This window comes from Podarcis vaucheri (assembly GCF_965113315.1).
Source record: "Podarcis vaucheri genome assembly, chromosome: 7".
Taxonomy (NCBI): domain Eukaryota; kingdom Metazoa; phylum Chordata; class Lepidosauria; order Squamata; family Lacertidae; genus Podarcis; species Podarcis vaucheri.
Window position 1 is genome coordinate 31,162,027 of NC_138765.1, and position 21,838 is coordinate 31,183,864.

At 45.0% G+C, this 21,838-nt stretch overlaps 1 protein-coding gene across 2 annotated transcripts in view; it reads left to right on the forward strand.

Moving 5' to 3' along the window:
- The window catches only part of MYOM3 (myomesin 3), a 45,749-nt gene that overhangs the window by 13,112 nt on the left and 10,799 nt on the right, over positions 1-21,838 (forward strand). For both annotated transcript variants that reach the window (XM_082231467.1, XM_082231466.1), the window contains 18 exons: positions 1,041-1,085; positions 4,103-4,243; positions 4,767-4,928; positions 5,979-6,120; positions 6,206-6,405; positions 7,943-7,999; positions 9,089-9,216; positions 11,035-11,218; positions 11,810-11,984; positions 13,453-13,574; positions 14,734-14,921; positions 15,280-15,406; positions 15,941-16,119; positions 17,060-17,174; positions 18,574-18,730; positions 18,872-18,981; positions 20,342-20,386; positions 21,291-21,427. In XM_082231467.1, the coding sequence (XP_082087593.1) occupies positions 1,041-1,085; positions 4,103-4,243; positions 4,767-4,928; positions 5,979-6,120; positions 6,206-6,405; positions 7,943-7,999; positions 9,089-9,216; positions 11,035-11,218; positions 11,810-11,984; positions 13,453-13,574; positions 14,734-14,921; positions 15,280-15,406; positions 15,941-16,119; positions 17,060-17,174; positions 18,574-18,730; positions 18,872-18,981; positions 20,342-20,386; positions 21,291-21,427 (2,414 nt within the window). The remainder of the gene's footprint in view (positions 1-1,040; positions 1,086-4,102; positions 4,244-4,766; positions 4,929-5,978; positions 6,121-6,205; positions 6,406-7,942; positions 8,000-9,088; positions 9,217-11,034; positions 11,219-11,809; positions 11,985-13,452; positions 13,575-14,733; positions 14,922-15,279; positions 15,407-15,940; positions 16,120-17,059; positions 17,175-18,573; positions 18,731-18,871; positions 18,982-20,341; positions 20,387-21,290; positions 21,428-21,838) is intronic.

A 21,838-nucleotide genomic window follows, 5' to 3' on the forward strand; every position in this document is an offset into this window, starting at 1 on the left:
CCAAGGGCCAACCGGAATGTGCTGGCTGCGGAGGCAACCATTCCCGTGCCAAGTGTCGATTCAGAGACGCCATCTGTAGGAAGTGTTCCAGAAGGGACCACATCGCTAAGGTCTGCCGATCGGCTCCGTCTGACACCCCCCCTTCATCGACTCGCAAGTCCAAGTCTTCACTCCAGTCTGCCAAGGAAAGTTGTTTCGCTCTCACCAACTGCCGCTGCCCGTCTGGAACCACGATTGGCCAAACCGACTCGTCGACGCGACGCAAGCTGAACGTCACGGTGCTCATTGAAGGAGCTCCATGTGGGAAATGGGGAATGTGAACACTGCTTTGGAGGATCTGCTGATCAGCTCCTGGACATTATTATTTAGATTCTGAAAACTGAAATACAATTCTATAAACCAGGAACTGGGAACCAATGGCCTTCCAGATGTTGTTGGATTCCAACTCCAGTCATCCCTTACCATTGGTTGTGCTCACTGAGGATGACCAACGACTTCTGAAGGGCCACAGATTGTTCATCCCAGCTATAAGTATATATAATGCCATTCCGACAAAAGAAGAATGGCAGACGAAATTAATGGACTATGCAGAACTCGACAAAATGACAGGAAGGATTTGAAACCTGAGGGACCAAGATTTACAGAAGATTGGAAGAAGTATATGAATTATTTGAAGAGCAACTGTAACCAACAAATTACGCTAGCAGGACTACAATAAGTTTTGTAAGGAGAAATATATGAAATGTTACAAAGTAGAAAAAGATAGAGATATTGGTTATGAGTTTGAAATGTAATAGGGAAAATAAGAAAATAAGAAATCCATATTAAGAGATTAGATTGGAAAATTTTCAGACAGGACTGATGGGAGTCAAAAAAATTGAATAAGATGTAAAAGTATGTTTAATTACTGTTGAAAATGATATGTTAAAACACTAATAAAATTTATAAAAATAAAATAAAAAATAAGTATATATAATACCTATATATAATACCTCATCAATTCCCTTCCTCTCTCTCTCTCTCTTTTTTTTTTTTGGTAGAATATTATGGAAAGGAGTCTGGATTTGACTCAGAGATATATAAAAGTAAGTACAAAACTTTTATTCTTTTGTGGTTTTCTCTATATTGGTTTAGCCTGGCATGTGACTTCATAGTACAGTTTGGGGCCATTTTGTTGCCCAAATGATGAGATGGGAATACTGGGGAGAAAACAGTTGCATAGGTAGCCTGGGGCAGAGGGGGGCACCCATAGGGCGTCACGGGGCTCTGTAGGGCAGCACGGGGTCTGCAGTGTTTTAAGTTGGCTGCTGTGTGTCAGGGGAGTTTGCGGACACCACTGCAGTTCCTCAGAGGGCTCAACAACTTCAATTTCCCCCCAAAAAGCTCAACATCTTTGGTCCGCCCCAGGTGCTGGCAGGGGTTGCTATGCCACTGGAAGAATGTCTAAATGGTGACTGGGAAGCAGGTCTATGTCTATTCTGTGGAGAGAGTGAAAGGTTCCTGTTCCAAATAAGCTTTACTCCAGGGGTTGCCAACCGTTCAGGCCCTGTGGGCACATTTGGAATTTTGAGAGAGTGTTGTGAGCACCAGTCACAAAATGGCTGCCACAGCAGACGGCAGGGGCACTGGGTCACGGAGCTAGGGACGGCTGACACTCCTGCGACGCCACCCCATAGCATCTGTTTGGGAAAATATAAAGATTTGGAAAACAAACAGACACGCTCTGAATTGAAGAAGCTGGAAAAAACCTGCAGTATGTACAGTCTCTGGTGCAAAAGATCGAACTTCAAAGAGATCCTCATCATGACGTTTGGAGTGTGGAGGGGCTTGGTATGTAAAAAAAACATTCTTTTATCCTTAACATCAACAATCCGTAATGCATGCCAAGTCTCATTAAGAACTTAAATTGCTCTTCAAAAAGTGAGTTCAGATGGACTTTCATATATACCGGTAATTGGGATCTACTCGCAGCCACTTCTCTTCTAAGACCGGAAATGTCTGTTAAAGATGAAAACAAAGGACAAAAGACAAAATGGCGTATCCCACCACGTCGTTATTGAATATCTGAAATACTTCCCTGATTAAGAGAAACAGGAGCTAACGGATGGTTGGTTATAAAGACTGGAAACAATATTACATATACAACTGTTTGCAAAAAGATGTTTTTTTGATTACGAGCGAGAGAGGGGGCTAAATGGACGTCTGGCAGCCTCCCTCTAGGGCCCAGAGGGGAGACTGGGAAGATTCCAAAGGCCAATTGCTAACTGTCTGATATATGGCTACATTGCAAACAGTCTGTTTAAGATAAATCAACAAGGAGGGTACAGAAGGAAATTTCTCTCTGTCTCTTTGATAACACCTGGATGGGAAAGATTAACGATCTGGGAGCTGCCAAAATAACAACTCTCAAAGAGCTGGACAGAACTTTGAAATTGGATGCAATTAAATGAAGCGGTGCAATGAAAAAACAGCTGAAGGAGTACAATATCTGCAGTCCATAGGGGAAAAAAAGTATTGGTTTTCTGACATGAATGAGGATCGTAGAACCAGAGTCAAAATGTGGAAGGGGAAAATCGAACATGGAATTATGAATAACATTGAGGATGATGAGAGGCAGGACTATGATGTTGAATGCGCTTCGAAATTCAGACCGTGGGAAGTCAAAACAAAATTATTACAATTTGGAAGACAATTGGACCTTTTTTTATTTTAGTTTTTTATTTTTATTGGATCTGATTTGATATGTTAATTGGATGTTTTTATTGGAAAATTAATAAACGCTTTAAAAAAAATGGCTGCCACAGGATTTGTGGCACAACACGTTTGCTCATGGAGAGAACCTCTTTGTACTTGTTCAGAATGGAAGACGGAGGGTAGGTGCAAGCAAATCAGGATGAATGCTAGAAGCTACATAACCTCCCTGCAAACATACCAGAATGAATGTTCAATAAAGTCTGCACACTGTATAAACTCCAAGTAACCGTTTTTGTAAGCAAATCAGGATAAATGCTCAATAAGCAAGTTGTCTGGAGGAGCCCTAAAGTGGGTTTAAAAATAGCATAGATATAATTGGAGGAGGGGGTTGTATAGATGCCCAATAAAAATAATGAATGAGTCAAACACAGCAGTTCCACACTTTCCTTAAACTGGATGCAAAGAGCAGAGATTAGCTCCATGCACTGTCTTCTGCTTGTGAGCTTGGCTGTTTGTGGCAGCCGAAAGCTGCAGACGTCTAGAGAGTTCTAACAGAAATGGAAATCCGGAGCAGAAATTGTTACAATTCACATGTTCATTAGAATTCAGGAATGGAAATGGTTGGGTTTTTTGATCTGCAAACGTGATGTAAATATTTGGTTGTTTTCTGCATTGTGTTTTACATTTCACTTCCTCTGAAATGCATTTAAATTAATTAATTGCATCATTAATCACACTGGGATGTGGGTGGCACTGTGGTCTAAACCACAGAGCCTAGGGCTTGCCGATCAGAAGGTCGGCGGTTTGAATCCCCGCGACGGGGTGAGCTCCCGTTGCTCGGTCCCTGCTCCTGCCAACCTAGCAGTTCGAAAGCACGTCAAAGTGCAAGTAAATAAATAGGTACCGCTCCGGTGGGAAGGTAAACGGCCTTTCTGTGCGCTGCTTTGGATCACCAGAAGTGGCTTAGTCATGCTGGCCACATGACCCGTAAGCTGTATGCCAGCTCCCTCGGCCAATAAAGCGAGATGAGCGCTGCAACCCCAGAGTTGGCCACGACTGGACCTAATGGTCAGGAGTCCCTTTACGTTTACGTAATCACATTAGTTTTGGCCATAGGAGATAGCGAGATGATCAAAGTTAGGTTTTAGCAGAAGCTGAACTGTAGCTGAATGGAAATAGCACTGATTGTGATGAACAGATCGTCGAATCATAGAATTGTAGAGTTGGAAGGGACCACAAGGGTCATCTAGTCCAACCCCCTGCAATGCAGGAATCCTGCCCACAGCTGTCCCTGGGTGGGCTCAGACCACCAACCTTTTGGTTAACAGCCAGATGCACTGGATGGAAATCGCTGTCTCCTTACATCTGGCAAGGCCAGATGCTCTTACCTAACATCTTCTCTTTTTAGAGTCACTCAGGGACCTGGAAGCTGACTTTGCTAGCACTCTGAGGCCTGTCTTTTCCAGAGAAAAGGAGCCCTTCACGCTTTGCTGCACTTTTACTTCAGACTTGCAGGAATACCAACGAGACATCCGCTGGTTCAGAGATGGTCTGTATTTGTAACCCCTCCCCCCAAAAAAAACCCCACCATCCATGACTATTGCCATTTGACAAGTATTAAGAAAATCCTGGCCAAAGACATTTTGTTGTCTGAAGTGGGGCCCCAATACAGCCAACACTTCGGACCAGGGTTGGGATAATTTTTCAGCCTGAGGGCCACATTCCTTTGCAGGGAACTTTTGGGGGGCCACATGGCTCCTGATGCTACATACCTGGTTCCTGGTACTAATTACAGGAAAATTTATCTTGGGGGTAAGGGGGGAAAGGCACCTGGCTTTTCCCAAATGAATGCTGGAAGAAGAGATTAAATGAATTTGGGGACGAAATTCTTAAGCAAATTATCCAAGATTGAGTGTTTATGCAAGAATACCCTCTGCATTTAATTTTCCATTAACATTCCCAAATAGCGCTGGAATTATAATTTCACATTCTGAAATTTTGCTATGTTTTAGCTCTGTTAGGAAGCCACCGACCAGGTAAGTCCTCAGTTACCATCTTTCTCTTGCACTCAGGTGAGTTGCTGAGAGATTCTGATCGCCGGCAAATAAAGTGTGAGGCCCAGGAGGCTTCCCTGACAGTCTCTTGCGCTTACAAAGAGGATGAAGGGTTTTACAGCATCCGCATACCGACACATGATGGGTACAACGAGCAAAGAGCTTATGTGTTTGTTAGGGGTAGGTGCACTTGTTTGCTGCTGTTTGGTGATGGCATTGTTGTATAATTGTAATTTACAAAGGCCCTAAAATGTCAATGGTCTGTATGGAACTAAAAAAAAAGTAGGTTCTGCTTAGAGCCTTACAGTTTTTAGGGAGAAAGCAAAAGCAAAACCACAGGTCAGTGGTAAGGAACCTCTTGCCTACAGACTTAGGTCCAGCAGGTCTTCCCATTTAGCCCATGAGGCTGTTTTGGCAAAGCCACATGCACCAGCCCTACACCTGATGCCATTTAGGATGTCAAGTGCATGGCAGGTAAAGATGCATCTGGGCTGAAAAAGGGTTCGCAAGTGCCAGCCATCAGCTGATCAGTGGCACCTTCACAGCTCCTTGCATCGTGCTTAGTGAGTGCCATGAATCAGCTGATTTTCAGGGCTTGCAAAGAAGAGTTTGGATTTGATATCCCACTTTATCACTACCCGAAGGAGTCTCAAAGCGGCTAATGTTCTCCTTTCCCTTCCTCCCCCACAACAAACACTCTGTGAGGTGAGTTGGGCTGAGAGACTTCAAAGAAGTGTGACTGGCCCAAGGTCACCCAGCAGCTGCATGTGGAGGAGTGGGGACGCGAACCCGGTTCACCAGATTACGAGTCCACCACTCTTAACCACTACACCACACTGGCTCTCTGTGCATACTGCTTTGCAAGCCCTCCTGATCATCTGATTGCCAGGGCTTCCGTGCACAGCGCTATGCAAATCCTGACAACCAACTAATTGTCAGGGTTTACAGAGCGTTGTGCAAAAATGAGTCACCTGTTGTCATTGTGAGATCGAGTGAATGGTCCCACCTCCCTTTCAAGCTTGGCCGGTGGGTGAGTGGGGGGAGATAAGGATCCAGTCCACAGGTCGGATTCAGTTCCACATACCTACTGTAGGCAAATTTTGTACAGTGGCTTCTCTAAAACTTGACCATGCTTTCATGGGCCAGAAGATAAACTTGGGAGCCATTCTAGCTTATGGGCCAACCTGACCTACAGGAAACCATCTAAGCATGGTTTTTTCTTATCTTTAGATGCCGAGGCTGAAACTGCTGGAGCTCCTGGGTCACCCCTCAGTGTGCAAGGCCATGACGTGAACAGAAACAGTCTCATACTTTCCTGGATTACTCCCAGTGATAATGGCGGAAGTCCTGTCATTGGGTATTACATTGAGAGGTCTGTCCTCAGAAGCCACAGATCTGTTATCTCTTTCTTTCCCAGATCATGTTGCACCCAAACTGTAAGGTCCTTCTTTTTCCAGGTGTGAAGCAGGCACAGACGAATGGGTATTGTGCAATGATAAGCTCGTGAAAGCCTGCAGATCTCCTGTTTTAGGTCTCACTGAAGGGAAGACATACCAATTCCGAGTAAAGGCCGTCAACTGTGCAGGCATCAGTAACCCATCGAAGGCCAGCGACCCGGTGACAATGATAGACCCAAATGACAGCAAAAGAGTGCTAAGTATGTTGGGGTTTTTAATTGCTCCAAGACAATTGCTATTTTCTTAACATCCAAGGCAGCCTCCAAGATCATAAAACCCACCAGTAATCCCAAATAAAACAATTTTAATGTTCAAAACACAGAACAATTACCCTGTGTCGGCAGACTTCAAGAGCAATAGATCTGTGCAGGACCACTCAGAGTAATGTCACATGTCCTATCAAAAGTGGCTGGTGGGGGCAGTCATCTTCCCCCCAAGAATGCCCCGGGCAATGGCACTATGTCACAACAGAGCATCATTCCCAGTGATCCATTCTGGAAGGCATATGGGAATATCACTGGTCTGCTTTGAAAGCAGCTCAGCAACATAGTTTTCCCCCCTTGTTTATGAAACAGAGAGAGAAGACAAAATCCTCCTCTATTTCTCTTCCACCTCGTCTTATTTATAAGCCCCCCTGACAAAAATTAACACATTTTAAACAACTCCCTAAGATTATTGCCATAACCCAAAAGTGACCAGGAAAAAAATCTAGGCTGATTATTCTGGCCCAGCCTAAAACAAGAAGAACAAAAAGACTAGCAACTGCAACACTTTGCATACAAGAGTCCACTGTAGTTCAAAATGGTGACAGTAAGGAAAGGGGGGGGGACTTCTCCCAACTTTAAGGTCCCTTAAACCAAGGGTAGCCAAAGTGGTACCCTCCAGGTGTTGTTGGACTTCACTTCCCATCATCCCTGACCAGTGACCATGCTGGCTGAGGCTGATGGGAGCTGGAGCCCACCAAAATCTGGAGGGAGCCATGTTGACTATCTCTGAAGAATTCTGCCCCCTTGTAGTTTAGAGGACCCTAGGGGAGCAGAATTGGTCTTGGAAGATGCTCTCATCAGGCATGCAGCCTCTGAACCCTGTTCCCTATGCCTCACCATGTAGGCTCCCACACCCACCAATTTAGCCTAGCACAAGCTTAACACAAGTCTGCACGATTGTTTTGGAAGCTGAAGAAGCAAGGGCACAAGCTTCAGCCTTCTAGCTTCTGTACCAGAGCTTTCCAAACTGTGTGTCACAACACATTAGTGTGTCAGCTGCAGTGTGTAGGTGTCTCTCACGAATGCTCCCCACACTCATCCCGGGGCTGGAAAGGGGTTAGTTTAACCTCCGGTTTGCTAATAAAGCTTAACTACTGTGTTGCAAAATGATGCAAAACTGAATTACTGTGTCACGAAATGATGCATGTCTAAAAAGTCTGTCACCACCATGAAAAGTTTGGAAAGCTCTGTTCTATACCATCATTGGATGGTGGCTTAAGAGCTTTGGGATCAACTCATCCACTGTGCTCAAGGCTAACCCCCACTATGGATTTAAAGCCACTAAGAGAGGTGCAAGCTCACATATATGTTGTTTGGCCATAATGGGGCAGGTCAGTTCCCAGCCACAGCCCCCTAGTCAAGCCAGGTAACATCCTGGCCATTCACTGCCCCCAAACGCAATTTGCAATTCTTTTCATGATTCCCCACTTATCCCCATCTCTTTCTCTTTCCCTCTCTGCTCCCTGTCTAGATATCCCTTATGATGACGGATTTAGGACAATTACAGTTTCCAAAGATGAACTGGAACGTAAGTTCGCATGTGACCTTTGTGGTTGGGTAACACTGCAGAGCTGCCCTCCCAGCACCACCATCGCTGTTGCTTAACTGGATGGTGCTGGAGGGGGGGAGGGGGCTGCATGAATGCACTTAGGGCCGGCCCATGCATGAGGCGCAGTGAGACAGTTGCCTCAGGCAGGAGACGCAGGCTTTAAGAAGTGTGCCACTCACTGTCTCTTGCCACCTCCACCACCCATCACCTTCTTTTACTCCCTCACCGCATTTGGCACACTGGGGCTGCCCTGGGACACCTCCAGGCACCTGAGGAGGGAGCACAGAGAAGGAGACAGTGGCGGGGGGGAGAGGCTCTACCAGAAGGTGGCATTTTCATTTTTTGCCTCAAGAGGCAAAACCCCCTGGGCTGGCCCTGGATGCAGCAATTGGGCTTTAACCACTGCCCTATCCCATCCATGTCTAGCAGCAATGCTGGCGGCAGAGTTGAGGTACCATTGCTGCTGTCTCCTTTGAAAAACATTGGGCGTTGGAGCAGAATGAAAATCATATCCATGGGGTCTGATCAGTGGTGGCTAGGGATGGAAGGATCTGTCGATTTCATTTCTGCAAATCTCTCATTTTTCTTCAATTCAGTTCCGCAAGTTTCTGCAGCAATTGCCAGGGGTGTTTGTTTTCGTTTTCTGAATTTGCAGGTTTTCCTGAAAAAATCTCCAGGATTTTTGTTTTAAATTTCTCCTATCTGCAGTTTTGACTGATGTGCACACTTTTGCAAGCAACTTCTCATATAATGCATTTTCACCAATGTCCCCCTGATACATGCATTTTTGCAAATCTTTTGGTTGGAGAATTCCATTGCAAAGTTCAGATAAGTTCAAAGTTTTTTTGAAATCTGGCTGTGTTCCAGTTCTCATAATGTTTCAGAAATGCGAATTTGATAAATTTGGCTTCAAACATGAATTTCTAGTTGTACTTCTCATCAGCTATTTTGGGGGCTGCTCCATCTGGTGACTTTTACCCATCTGGCTGTTAATTGGTCTTTCTTGCAAACACTTTTCTATTCCAAATTAAATTGCTGAAAGGTTGGCTTGTTGTTTTTCTCCCACAGCCAAGATCAAAGTCCCTTTGCCACCCACCAACGTTCATGCCAGTGAGATCAGGGAAGAATATGTTGTCCTCTCTTGGGATGAACCAGACCCTAGAGGCAAAGAGCCACTGAGTTACTATGTTGAAAAGGTAAGGAAAGGGCACAGAGAACATACAAGAAGCACCATCTGTTAGTTGCTAAGGATGCTGGAGAAGCCCATCGGAAATGGGAGTAGAAATTGCCGATGTTCCCTAATTCATCCCATGTCTGGAACGAAAACCAACCCAGCGAATGCAATCAGTAGCACTGCTCTTGCGTTTTTCAGTCTCAAACAATACCTAACAATACATTATTTAAGACTCCCCTGTCCACCCACAATGTGTATTGCATTTCCTCTGCGCTGTAATGAATGATGTGCAATAATGAAATGGTAAGATGATTGATTAATTAATTAATTGTTTGTTTGATTGATTGCATAACATTTCACCATAGTGGACAGCAAGAGGTCATTTTTGTTGGAAGCTGAACTGCAGCAGAATGGAAACAGTGTTGCATCTGGCAAATACAGGACAGAACTGAAGTCAGTGCCGTCCTACATTCCTGTTAGTTGCTTCAAAGATCTTGTGAACATCTCTCTATATTTTTGCCCTGGCTTTTCCCTGACCTATAGGATTTGACTCTGTTATTTCTGTATTTCTCTCTCAACTGTTCGTATTCTCATAATGTTCTTTTACTGCTTCGATTATAGTGCTGTTTTTATGCTACCTTTGTATACCACTGTGGTTTTTTAAAAAAACAAAAACAAACAATAAATGGCCTAGAATGGCTTTTCAATTAATTAATAAAATTAATTAGAAATGGGCAAGGGCTTCCAAGTGTGCCATGGATTAATCCAGAAATTATTCAAATTGCAAGGACTTGGGTAATTTTTCCAAGCTACTCTCTCATCTCCTTAGGCACCTTTGACTGGACTTAACCATCCAGGGATCCTTTACCTTTACCTGACTTATATGTCACTCTGTTGTTCTGAGTGTTGTTCTGAGCTTTTATGATACCTGCAGCTTCCCAGAGGCATCTGGTGGCCACCGTGAGAACAGGACTAGGTGGGCCTTTGGATCTGATCCACCTCCAAGTGCTCCAAGCCAGGGGAAGGACAGTAGCTCAGTCATAGAGCAGCTGCTTTCCATGCCAAAGGCCACAGGTTCAGTCCCCGAGCACTCCCAGGTAGGGCGGGGGATATCCCCTGCCTAAAACTGCTGCCAGTCAGTGCGGACAATGCTGAGCTAGATAAGGGGTCAGCAAACTTTTTCAGCAAACTTGTCCCTCAGACCTTGTGGGGGGCCAGACTATATTTTGGGACCCAAGTACCTAAAAGAGCACCTTCCCCAGTCTCAACCATCTTGGATCCTACGATCAGCAGGAGAGGCTTTGTTAGTGGTCCCACTACTGAAGGCTGCCCTCTTGGCATTGAATAATAATAATAATGCCCGCCCATCTGGCTGGGTTTCCCCAATACTCTGGGTGGCTTACAGCATATCTGAAAACATAACATCAAGCATTACAGGGCTGCCTTCAGATGTCTTCTAAAACTTGTGTAATTCTTTATCTCCTGGTGGGTCCTTTTCAGTGGTGGCTCCCCATTTGCAGAATGCCCTTCCTCTGCCTCCTTCACTATTGGCTTTCAGGAGAAATCTGAAAGCCTTCCTGCTTGCCCAGGCAGTGGATGGCAGAAATACACAGTTCCTGGCAACCGCGAGGTCACTTGGTTGAGTTAATGTTTTTAGCTGTTTTTAGAATGTTTCAAATGCTTTATCATTATGGTGTCTGCTGCCCTGGGCTTCTTCAGGAGGAAGAGTCGTATATAAATCAAATAAACAACATTAATAATAATCCTTTATCCTTGTAGCGCTACTGTCTCTAGTTTATAGCAATTAGCCACTGATAAATCACCCTTCCTATCTTCTCAGTCGATAGCAGGCAGCGACAGCTGGCAGATGGCTAATCTGGACACCCTAGTGAATTCCACAACATTCACTGTCTTTGATCTGGACAAAGGGAAGTCCTATTGCTTCCGAGTGCGGTCTGTGAACAAGTATGGAGTGAGCGAGCCTTCCTTGCCCAGTGAGCCCATCTCTTCTGGAGAAAAAATAGGTAATCTTTTTTTTAATGGATTCGTTTCAGTGAACATTTCTCCTGATATACCTTGTATGCAGTTTTGCTTTTACAAGCAGTTTCCCCGAATATAAAACATTTTGGTATGTTATTTTGACTAGTATATAGTATATAGGGAAGTTTTTAATATTTAATGCTGTATTGTTTTTAACACTCGATTGGGAGCCGCCCAGAGTGGCTGGGGAAACTCAGCCAGATGGGCGGGGTATAAATAGATTATTATTATTATTATTATTATTATTATTATTATTATTATTATTATATGCATCTTTACACACACTTTCCTCTAATATACACTTCGTTACAAACACATTGGTTGGAGAACTTCTTTGCAAAATTTGGAGAAGGGCAAATTTCAAAGGTTAGTTGTATATCAATTTGCAGATTGCTTCGGGAAATGCAAAATAGGTGGACTTGCATTAAAATGTGAACCACACCCAATTTCTTCCCCACCCCTACCCGTGGTTGATAGCAATAACACCCAACTTGAACCTGGAAGGAGCTACAGAATAGGCTCCCAATAGCTGCTGTTCTTTGGTGATTCTATCCCTCTTCTTTTTCCTTCTTCAGCTCCCCTCCCACCTCCATCCCAGGTGCTGACCTTCAGAGACACAAACACTTCTGTTTTCCTGAAGTGGAGCAAGCCAAAGGAGGGCCAGGAACCACTTGGCTATTATATATATTGCCGGGAGGTTGGGACAGATGAATGGCAAACGGTCAACAATAAACCCGTCACATGTAATGAGTAAGTTGGTAAAGCAATTTGGTATGCCTCTCTGCATCTCCTCTCTGACCTTCTTTGAGGGCATGGGCTGGATCCTATCACTCAGTTCTGAGATTTGAAACAGGGGAGGGGAAAATTCCATTTGTTTGTACTATTTTATGACGTTATTGGGTTGGATATAGGCAGGTAAGTTAGCTAAACTGAGGTCCCATTGAAATCAGTAATGAAAGGCGAATGATGACTTATTTGGAAGTCCCATTTATCTCAATGGGATCTAACTGTAACTAATGTACAGGGCAATCCTGTGCATGTCTACTCAGAAGTAAGTTTCACTGTGTTCATTGGAGATGTTCAAGACACTGTGATTCATGGAATCATAGAATCATGGAGTTTTAGGGTTGGAAGGGTCATCTAGTCCAACCCCCTGCAATGCAAGACTCTCAGCTAAATCATCCATGACAGATGGCCATCCAACTTCTGCTTAAAAACCTCCAAGGAAGAAGAGTCCACAACCTCCCAAGGGAGTCCATTCCACTGTCAAACAGCTCTTGCAGTCAGAAGGTTCTTCCTGAAAATTAGTTGGAATCTCCTTTCTTGTAACTTGAAGCCCTTGGTTCAAGTCCTGCCCTCCAGAGCAGAAGAAAACAAGCTTGCTCCATCTTCCATGTAAAGGCGGCGCAGTGGCTGCAGGAGTCCACCCGCTGCCTCCCCCTCAGCTGCAGGGCGACGTAGTACCTGCAGACACTCGAGCCACCACATTACTCCCAGGAGAGACATATGGCTCAGGCACACTGCAAGCCCCACGGTAAATGCCGCCCCCCTGGGTAAGTGGCACCCAGTGCACCCCACTCCTCCCCCTGCCCCCCTAGCTACACTGCTGACCCCTAGATCATTTTCACATGTACTACTAGTAAGCCAGGTGTCCCCCATCTTATATTTGTGCAGCTGGTTCTTCCTGCCTAAGTGCAGAACCTTACATTTATCCCTATTTGACTTCATTTTGTTAGCTTGGGCCCAGTTCTCCAATCAGCTAGTCGTTTTGAATTCACTAGGAGCTGCTCCAGAAACTCTTTTTATTGCATAATCATGATTACAGTCATACGTCGGGTTACAGATGCTTCGGGTTGCACACCACGCCTAACCCGGAAGTACTGGAATGGGTTTTGGCACTTGCGCATGCGCAGAAGCGCTAAATCGTGCTTTGCACATGTGCAGAAGCTCTGAATCGTGACCTGTGTGCGCGCAGATGTGGCGCTGCGGGTTGCAAATGTGCTTCCCACACAGATCACGTTCACAACCTGAGCATCCACTGTACTTGTATTCATGGTGGTTATGTGCGATTCTGCTTTCAGTATTGTTTGTGTCTGCAAATGTTAATAAATAAATAAATAGGCTGAACACTGCAAGCACTTTTATATTCTGAGTTTGGAAGGTGACTTGTAAGGTGCTAAGAAATGACCATACAGGGGGGGTTTCAATTGTTTATCAGGTTCACCGTTCCAGGGCTCAAAACAGGCAAAGAGTACGTCTTTTGTGTGAAATGTGTCAATGAAGCTGGCGTGGGTGACAGCTCCCCTGAATCAGATGCTATCATTGTGAGGCAGGCTATCTGTAAGTATTGTGTTTGAGGTGGGCACATAGCTGTCAACTTACAGATTTGAAAATAAGGGGCCAGCAGCCTTGAAAATAAGGGACCAGCAGCCAAAATAAGGGACCAGCAGCCAAAATAAGGGACCTACAGCCTCACCTGTTCTAGGCACTCCAATCTTCCTGTCCTCCTGCAGTCTGGTCAAACTCATGCTGGGTAGCTTCGAGAACACTGTCCAACCAACTTTATAACCAGAGGTTCCACTGAATAGAATCTGAATCACATGCACCACAAGGCCTATGCAGCCTCAACTTAAGATGGCTCCACGGCCTGGCTTTGCACTGCAAAGTTTGCAGCAGCATGTGCAACAAAATGGCATCCAGCATTCAAAAAACCCCTCAACTTGCATTAACTAGCCACACACAAGGCATGCAAGCTCCACCCCCCAGTCATTCTCAGACTTCTTATTGGGTGAGCAACACAGCCAAGCAACACAGTTGGAGCCTCCCTCCTCCCTGGCCGGCAGGGAGGGAGGGAGAGGAGCTGCTTCCTTTGAAATTTAAGGGACATCATTTAAGGGACATTTAAGGGACATCCATCAATAAGGGACAGCGGCGGGACATGGCGCTGGAATAAGGGACTGTCCCTTCAAATAAGGAACACTTGACAGCTATGGGTGGGCAGATCTATCCATTTTTGTCCTCTAGCTTTCTCATTTTTCCTCCTTTAAACTCAGTTCTCTGCATTTCTGCAGGAACTTGCATTTTTTAAAAGAAAATAAAATAAAATTCCTCTGAAAATTCATTGGCATTTTAGTGTGAATTTCTTCTGTATGCAGCTTTGACTTATATAAACATATTTTGCAAGCAGTTTCCCCTAATACAATGTATACAATGTCACATGATATGTCACATTTTAGCCATCTTTGTGCATATTGTTTGGTTGGAGAACTGTTTTGCAAAATTAGGGAAAGTGCAGATTTTGAAACATAGTTGTGTTTTAGTTCATGAATTGGTTTGAAAAGCATGAATTAGGTCCTTTTTCCTTAAAAGGCAAACCAATTCAAATTTCTCTTAGTTATGGCGTACACATTATCCCCTGAAACCACTACAACTTGAGAGAGCAGCTGAATGCCGATCAGATTCTAAACCTTCATTATCCTTTAATTTATTTCCCGCACAGCTTGTCCATCAGCCCCAAGGGCCTTTGCCTTGCTGAGTTGCGGGAAAGACAACATGACCATTGCTTGGAAGCCTCCCAAACGCAAAGGAGGCACAACAATCCTGGGCTATTTCCTGGATCAACACGATGTGTCGCAGATTGAATGGCACGAGATCAACATTAAGCCAATCGCTCAGCGTGTTTACACGGTATGGGTGTTTGTGCCATTAGTTTGCCTCTGAAGAAATAAGTAAATAAATTACCATATTTTTCGCTCTATAAGACGCACCAGACCACAAGACGCACCTTGTTTTTGGAGGAGGAAAACAAGAAAAAAAATATTCTGAATTTCAGAAGCCAGAACAGCAAGAGGGATCGCTGCGCAGTGAAAGCAGCAATCCCTCTTGCTGTTCTGGCTTCTGTGATAGCTGCATAGCCTGCATTCGCTCCACAAGATGCACACACATTTCCCCTTACTTTTTAGAAGGGAAAAGGTGAGTCTTATAGAGCAAAAAATATGGTACTATCACTTTTAGGCAAGACTTTCACTCTCTTTCGATTCTATAGGTCACCAGCCTGGATGAAGGGCACTTCTATGAGTTCCGTGGTTATGCAATGAATGTGGCTGGTGTTGGGAAGGTATCAGAACCCAGTGACATATTCAAGTGCGAGGAGTGGACAATGCCAGAACCAGGTAAAAGTCAATGCCAGGCCTTGAGACTGATTGCTGTCTTCACACACCCATTTACTGCACACTGTCTGTATTTTCAGTGCTGGGTTTTAAAATCTGTGGTCTCACAATGTGATCCCAAATGCGTACACACCCTGTACTTTGCTTCAACTCCTGTCTGATGGGTTATGCCTCAAACCAGCTTCACACCAATTAAGAGTTCCAAAGCTGTTCTTAAATCGTACCATCAAGTAAAAGCATCTTGCCCAGTCTCACCTTGGAATTTAAAACAGCAGGAGAAGAATGCCTGGCCAGGAAGGTCTGGGCTTTAGGACAATTGTGAGGTTGTCACAGCAGATGACTCCCAAGCAGATGGAACGGTGGTCTAACTATGCCCCCTCCTGGCAGGGGTGGGGGGGAATGTATGTCCATGGATTCAACTTTACAATTCTATGGTTCTATGATTCAATGAAATTAAGGGGCATGTGTGCTCCTTGCCCCTGCTTTCCCACCTTCTCATTTGCGCATACTTTGAAATTTCATCTGCCCTTGAAACAGGACCTCCCTATGATGTCAGGTGTACAGAAGTGAGAGACACATCTCTGATGCTTCACTGGGAGCCACCTGTGTATACTGGAGCGGGCCCTGTCACTGGCTATTATGTGGATGCCTGTGAGGAGGGATCAGACACCTGGGAACAACTGAACAAGCAGCCAATATCCAGCACCCACATGAAGGTCTTTCTCTTGTATTTCCTGTGCCTTTTACATCTGCATTACAGCTGTCGTTGCTCCTCTGACGCCAAGGTCCACTGAAGCCTGCAGGCTGAATCCAGCCCATGAAGCCAGTTCTAGTGTACCACCAGCCCTCTTGCCAAAATTGGTAGTCAGAGAGTAACGCTCTCTTCTTACCTTGGAAAAAAATATCTCTTCTTCTTACTGCACAGTCCCCAGGGATGGTGTGTCCCATTTGACCACTTGAGGCAAAACAGAAATTTGTCCTGCCACTGCTGCCACTCCTGCCACACCACGTCTGCTGCTGTTGCCACAACTTAGGCCACCCACTTGGCCTCTACCACACGCCCTGCTGCATCCACCACTGGCAGATTGCACCAATTTTGGGTGAGACCCAAAATTGTGGGAGATATTGTGCGCTCTGCAAGTTCTCACACAGTTTCAGGTGAGATCTCACCCAAACTGGATGCAGTCTTGTCTGAAATCAATGCCAATGGTGGTGGCGCTTATCTGCCACTGGTGGAGGTGGCAGGGCACCCATGGGGGTGCTGCCTCGGGCTTCTGCTGCCTGAGGCGGTGGTCTCACTCTGCCTAATGGCTGGGCCGGTTCTGATGGCCCCATTACAATAAGTCCTAGAGATTTCAGAAACACTCTAAAAACTGCTGTTCCACCCCACGGCAGTGCTGGAGGGAAACTACTGTTTTTCCACGATAGAGCAGCATAGAGATAAGAGAAGAATATCTCCTATTTTAGGAGGAAAATGCTCTCTGCCCATGTGTGTGTGTGTGCGCACACATGCCCTCCTCTGACATGTTATCTCTGACTGTTACCAAGGGAAAAAGGAACGCGGAGGGGAAATGAAAGCAAGTACTGGAGCTGCTCCACCTCTGGCATGTTACCTCTGACTTTTACCTGCTCTTTTTCTTACACTTTTCTTGATAGCTGTCTGATCTGGAGACAGGAAAGTGCTATATTTTTCGAGTGCGGGCCCTGAATAAGGCAGGAGTTGGCCCGCCATCCTTGCCATCAGATCCTGTGGTAGTAAGAACCAAACCAGGTACAAAGCTTCTGCCTCTGCCCTCCACTTCCTCTCCCTTTCCTCTCTCAACGTTTTTTATTATTTCCACATTTCTTCACAAAAGTCTGCATTCCCTTGGAGAAAGATTAGGTCAGTAGACTGGGGGTGGTGAGAACTGTAGTCCAAGTCCTCAGGAGGGCATCAGGCCAGGGAAGGTAGACTTTTCATCGGAAATCTTAAAGCCATTATACGAATGTATAGTGTGATGGCCTTTGGTATACTGTGTACCATTCCGGTCACCTCGCCTCAAAAAGGATATTGTAGAGTTGGAAAAAGGAAGCGCAACCAAATGATCAAAGGGATGGAGTGACTCCATTATGAGGCAAGGCTGCAGTATTTCGGACCTTTTTGTTTAGAAAACAGCTCTGTAAGTGGTGACATGATAGACGTGTGTGGAGAAAGTGCATAGAAAATAGGTTTTTCTCCCACACAGCTCTAGAACTCATGGGCATCCAATGAAGCTAAATGTTGGAATATGCAGGACAGATAGTCAAACTATTGGAACTTGCTTCCAAAGGAGGCAGTGATGGCCAGCAACTTGGATGGCTTTAAAAGAGGATTGGACAAATTCATGGAAGACAAGTTTACCAGTGGCTACTAGTCATGATGCGGGTGGCGCTGTGGGTTAAACCACAGAGCCTAGGGCTTGCCGATCGGAAGGTCAGCAGTTTGAATCCCCGTGATGGGGTGAGCTCCCATTGCTCGGTCCCTGCTCCTGCCAACCTAGCAGTTCAAAAGCACCTCAAAGTGCAAGTAGATAAATGGGGATCGCTCCGGCGGGAAGGTAAACGGTGTTTCTGTGCGCTGCTCTGGTTCGCCAGAAGCAGCTTAGTCATGCTGGCCACATGACCCGGAAGCTGTATGCCAGCTCCCTCGGCCAGTAAAGCGAGATGAGCACCGCAACCCCAGAGTCGGTCACGACTGCACCTAATGGTCAGGGTCCCTTTACCTTTACCTTTACCACTTCTTTGTGGAAGCCGCCCAGAGTGGCTGGGGAAACCCAGCCAGATGGACGGGATACAAATAATAAATTATTATTATTATTATTATTATTATTATTATTATTATTACTACTACTACTACTACTACTACTACCAGTCATGGTGGCGGTGTTGTTCCTCCAGAGTCAAAGGCAGCATGCTTCTGAATACCAGTTGTTAGGAATTGCAGTTGGGCATCGCTCCTGTCCATCTTGCTGGCTTCCCTTAGGCATCTGGTTGGCCAGTGTGAGAACAGGAGGTTGAACTAGATGGGTCATTTACCTGATCCTGCAGGCTCCTCTTATGTAATGGCATTAGGCAAGGAGAAAAGGTGATAAAAGCTGTGGTTTATTTCACTGTGTTGAAAAATTAAATTACTTTTTTCTCTTAATTTGCAGGCACAAAAGAAATTGAAGTTGGGGTGGATGAAGAAGGATTCATCTATATGGCCTTTGAGGCTCCAGAAATGGTTGACACCTCAGAGTTTATCTGGTCTAAGGATTACGAAGGGCCACCAAACCCTGACAGGGTCGAGGTTGTAAACAAAGATGATAAGTAAGCTTGCAGTGTTGCCAGTTTTTAATTAGGTGTGCGTTTTGTGCCATTAAAAGCCACCCAAAGTACAGGACCCTGAGAACAACTACAGCTGCATAGATATGTCTTAATTTGCGTGTTTGCATTTTCTTTTCTTTTAAGATCTAAACTCATTTTGAAATATGCCACTGAAAGAGATCTGGGGACATACTCAGTAGAAGTAACAGACACTGATGAAGACATCTCTGCCAGTCATCTTTTAACCCAGGAAGGTAAATAATCCATCCTTACAGGGTTAAAAAAAAGAATCTAGCTAATTTTGCATGATTGGAGGCTCAGATATAAATTCCTCCCAAGTTGCTAGGTTTGAAATTGTGTGTCCTCTGTGCTCCATCCTCAAATGTGCCTGAAAGAGGTTGGAGTGGGCAGGTTCTATTCTGCAAGACTCTCCTTTTTCACAAAGACAAGAGGTCTCAGTGCAGATTGGTGAATGTTTTTTTCCTGCACCTTGGAATGTTGGAGGATTCTGACAAAAATGGAAAAGGGAGCAGAAATAGTGTGTGCTCTTCTATGGTCACGAATGGAATCAGTCAAGTGAATACAACCAGTATTCATTCACAACGTTGTTCTTTTTAAGTCCTCAAGCATGAGGGGGTTTTTAAACACTGAAATGAAGGTAAAGTATATAAGTAACTTAACTAGTTATGTAACGTATGTTATATACTGGACAGTGAGACAAATACTGTAGTATCTGACAGAAACTGAGCTGCAGCAAAAGAGAAACAGCACTGATTGAGAGGAATATAGGTCAGAATAGAAATTGCTGCCTTCTTACATCCTCTACCTCCACAAAGATGTCTCCTCAAGTAAAGTCCAATCCACCGCATGGTTACTTTGGTTTCATTCACATCATCCTCTAAGACAGTGGTTCTCAACCTATGGGTCCCCAGATGTTGTTGGACTACAACTCCCATCATCCTTGAGCTCTGGCCTTGCTAGTTGGGGTGATGGGAGTTGTAGTTCAACAACACCTGGGGACCCACAGGTTGAGAGAGGCTGCTGTAAGAGGAAGCTTGCACAACTTGTGATCCACCAACCCAAACTAAGCTAAGCAGCCATGAAAGGCAGCCCACAAAAGGGGGCCGGTCCTTTACCTCCTGACACCCAACAGGCCACTGTATGTGGCAGGCAAACTTTACGTGACTTGGTGGGTTCCAGGTTACACAGTCTAAGGCAATGCAATCAGAAGGAACCAATGTCATTGTGGGGTCATTGCACTCAAGCACCCCAGACTAGGTGTACAGAACCTTTAGCCCATGAGCTGAATGAGGCTCTCCTGGCCTGCCTATCCCTTGGGGACTCATGCCTGGCCTGGCCAGGGCCATTTCTCAGACCACCCATTGCTGTGTGTTGCTTGAGTGTGTTGCTTGAGTGTTTTCTATTAGTTACTGAATCGGCTCCTTCCCAAGGCTGTCTCAAATGTTCTACCACTCATTTATTCAGCACAGTAGAAATTTGGCAACTGAACCAAAGCACCAGCACCCAATGGGGAAAGGGTTGGGATGTGCATGGCTCCTTCTCTTAAGTCTAAGGCCTAGTTCTGTTCATTGCATTTTTTTATTTTTTTTTCAGAACTGGACAAGCTGCGGAAGATCAGCCAGGAGATCCGCAACCCCTGTAAGTTGTTGTTTTAAAAAATGATATGTGACTTTGCAGCTACAAACTGTGACCAAGGGGGTTAGCAAACACAAGGGTAAAAATACAGTGGTACCTCGGGTTACAAACACCTTGGGTTACAAACACTTCGGGTTACAGACTACTACAGAAGTAGTACTCGGGTTAAGAACTTTACCTCAGGATGAGAACAGAAATCGTGTGGCGGCAGCGGGAGGCCCCATTAGCTAAAATGGTACCTCAGGTTAAGAACAGTTTCAGATTAAGAACAGATCTCCGGAACGAATTAAGTTTGTAACCCGAGGTACCACTGTAATTAAAATTTAAAATAGATAATAAATAACTCCTAGTGGTTTTTGTGTATATTTTCTGTTTGTACGTTTTATATCAGCCTTCAGCAACCAGGCAAGCTTTTTTTAGGTGTGTTGTGTAGGCCCAGTTTGCACAGAAAGCCAAGCCAAACCAGGGCTAAGGGTGAATGCATTCAGGCATCTACTTTTGGCCACTTTCCTCCTCTGCCACCCTATCTGGAACCAGGCCATGGTTTAGTTTAGCATTGTGGCCAAACCTAGGATCGGTTTCGCTCCAAACCACAAGCTGTAACCAACGTTTGTTCTTGACTTACTGCTCATGGTTTGTCTGGAGGAGATGAGCATAATGCTAAGTCAAAAGTGTTTTACTATGAGTATTCACACCCTTGGGCATCGGTTTTGCCATGGATTGGCATAGTGTTAAAGGAAAATCAGACCAAATAATTATGGGGTTGGTTGTTTTTTTTACATTTTGCAAGCCTCCCAAGGAGTTCAGCAATAAGCCTTAATCCATCATATGTTGCTAGTTCACGTTGAGCTTCACTCTTCATCCTCGGATTCCAATAACCTGTCACATCTTATTCTGTTCCTTTCAGTAATTGACCTGATATCCGGATGGAACATTGATGTTCTGGAGAAAGGGGAGGTGCGGCTGTGGCTGGAGGTTGAGAAGCTCTCCCCAGAGGCAGAGCTGCACTTGATTTTCAACGGAAAGGAGCTTTCAAGCACTCCAGTGAGTTTCCCATCATTTGCTTTACGAGAAGGGTGAGGAACCACTGCCCTGCGGCCAATCTGGGATCCAGTTTGGCCCATGATGCCATTTCCCCCAAACCTGTCACTCAACTGATGTCACTTGGTGATGTCAGCTAATGGGCAGAGGAGTGAGGTTCAGGTCTGCACTGGCTGTGCACCAAGAAACTGGGGCAAGCATCCAATAAAGCATAATTTAACACACACACACACCAGCTTATTAGCTGATGGGGCTGTTAAATCCTGCTCAGTTTTGTCATGTAAGGCATTTCCTTGTGGGGAATTGGTGTCTGCAGACATTTCAGCAGAAATGCACACACACACACACATAGGCTGATGAGTTTCCCTCAGATGCAATGGAAGAGGTTGTTCCAATGGAAGATGCTGACAGTCC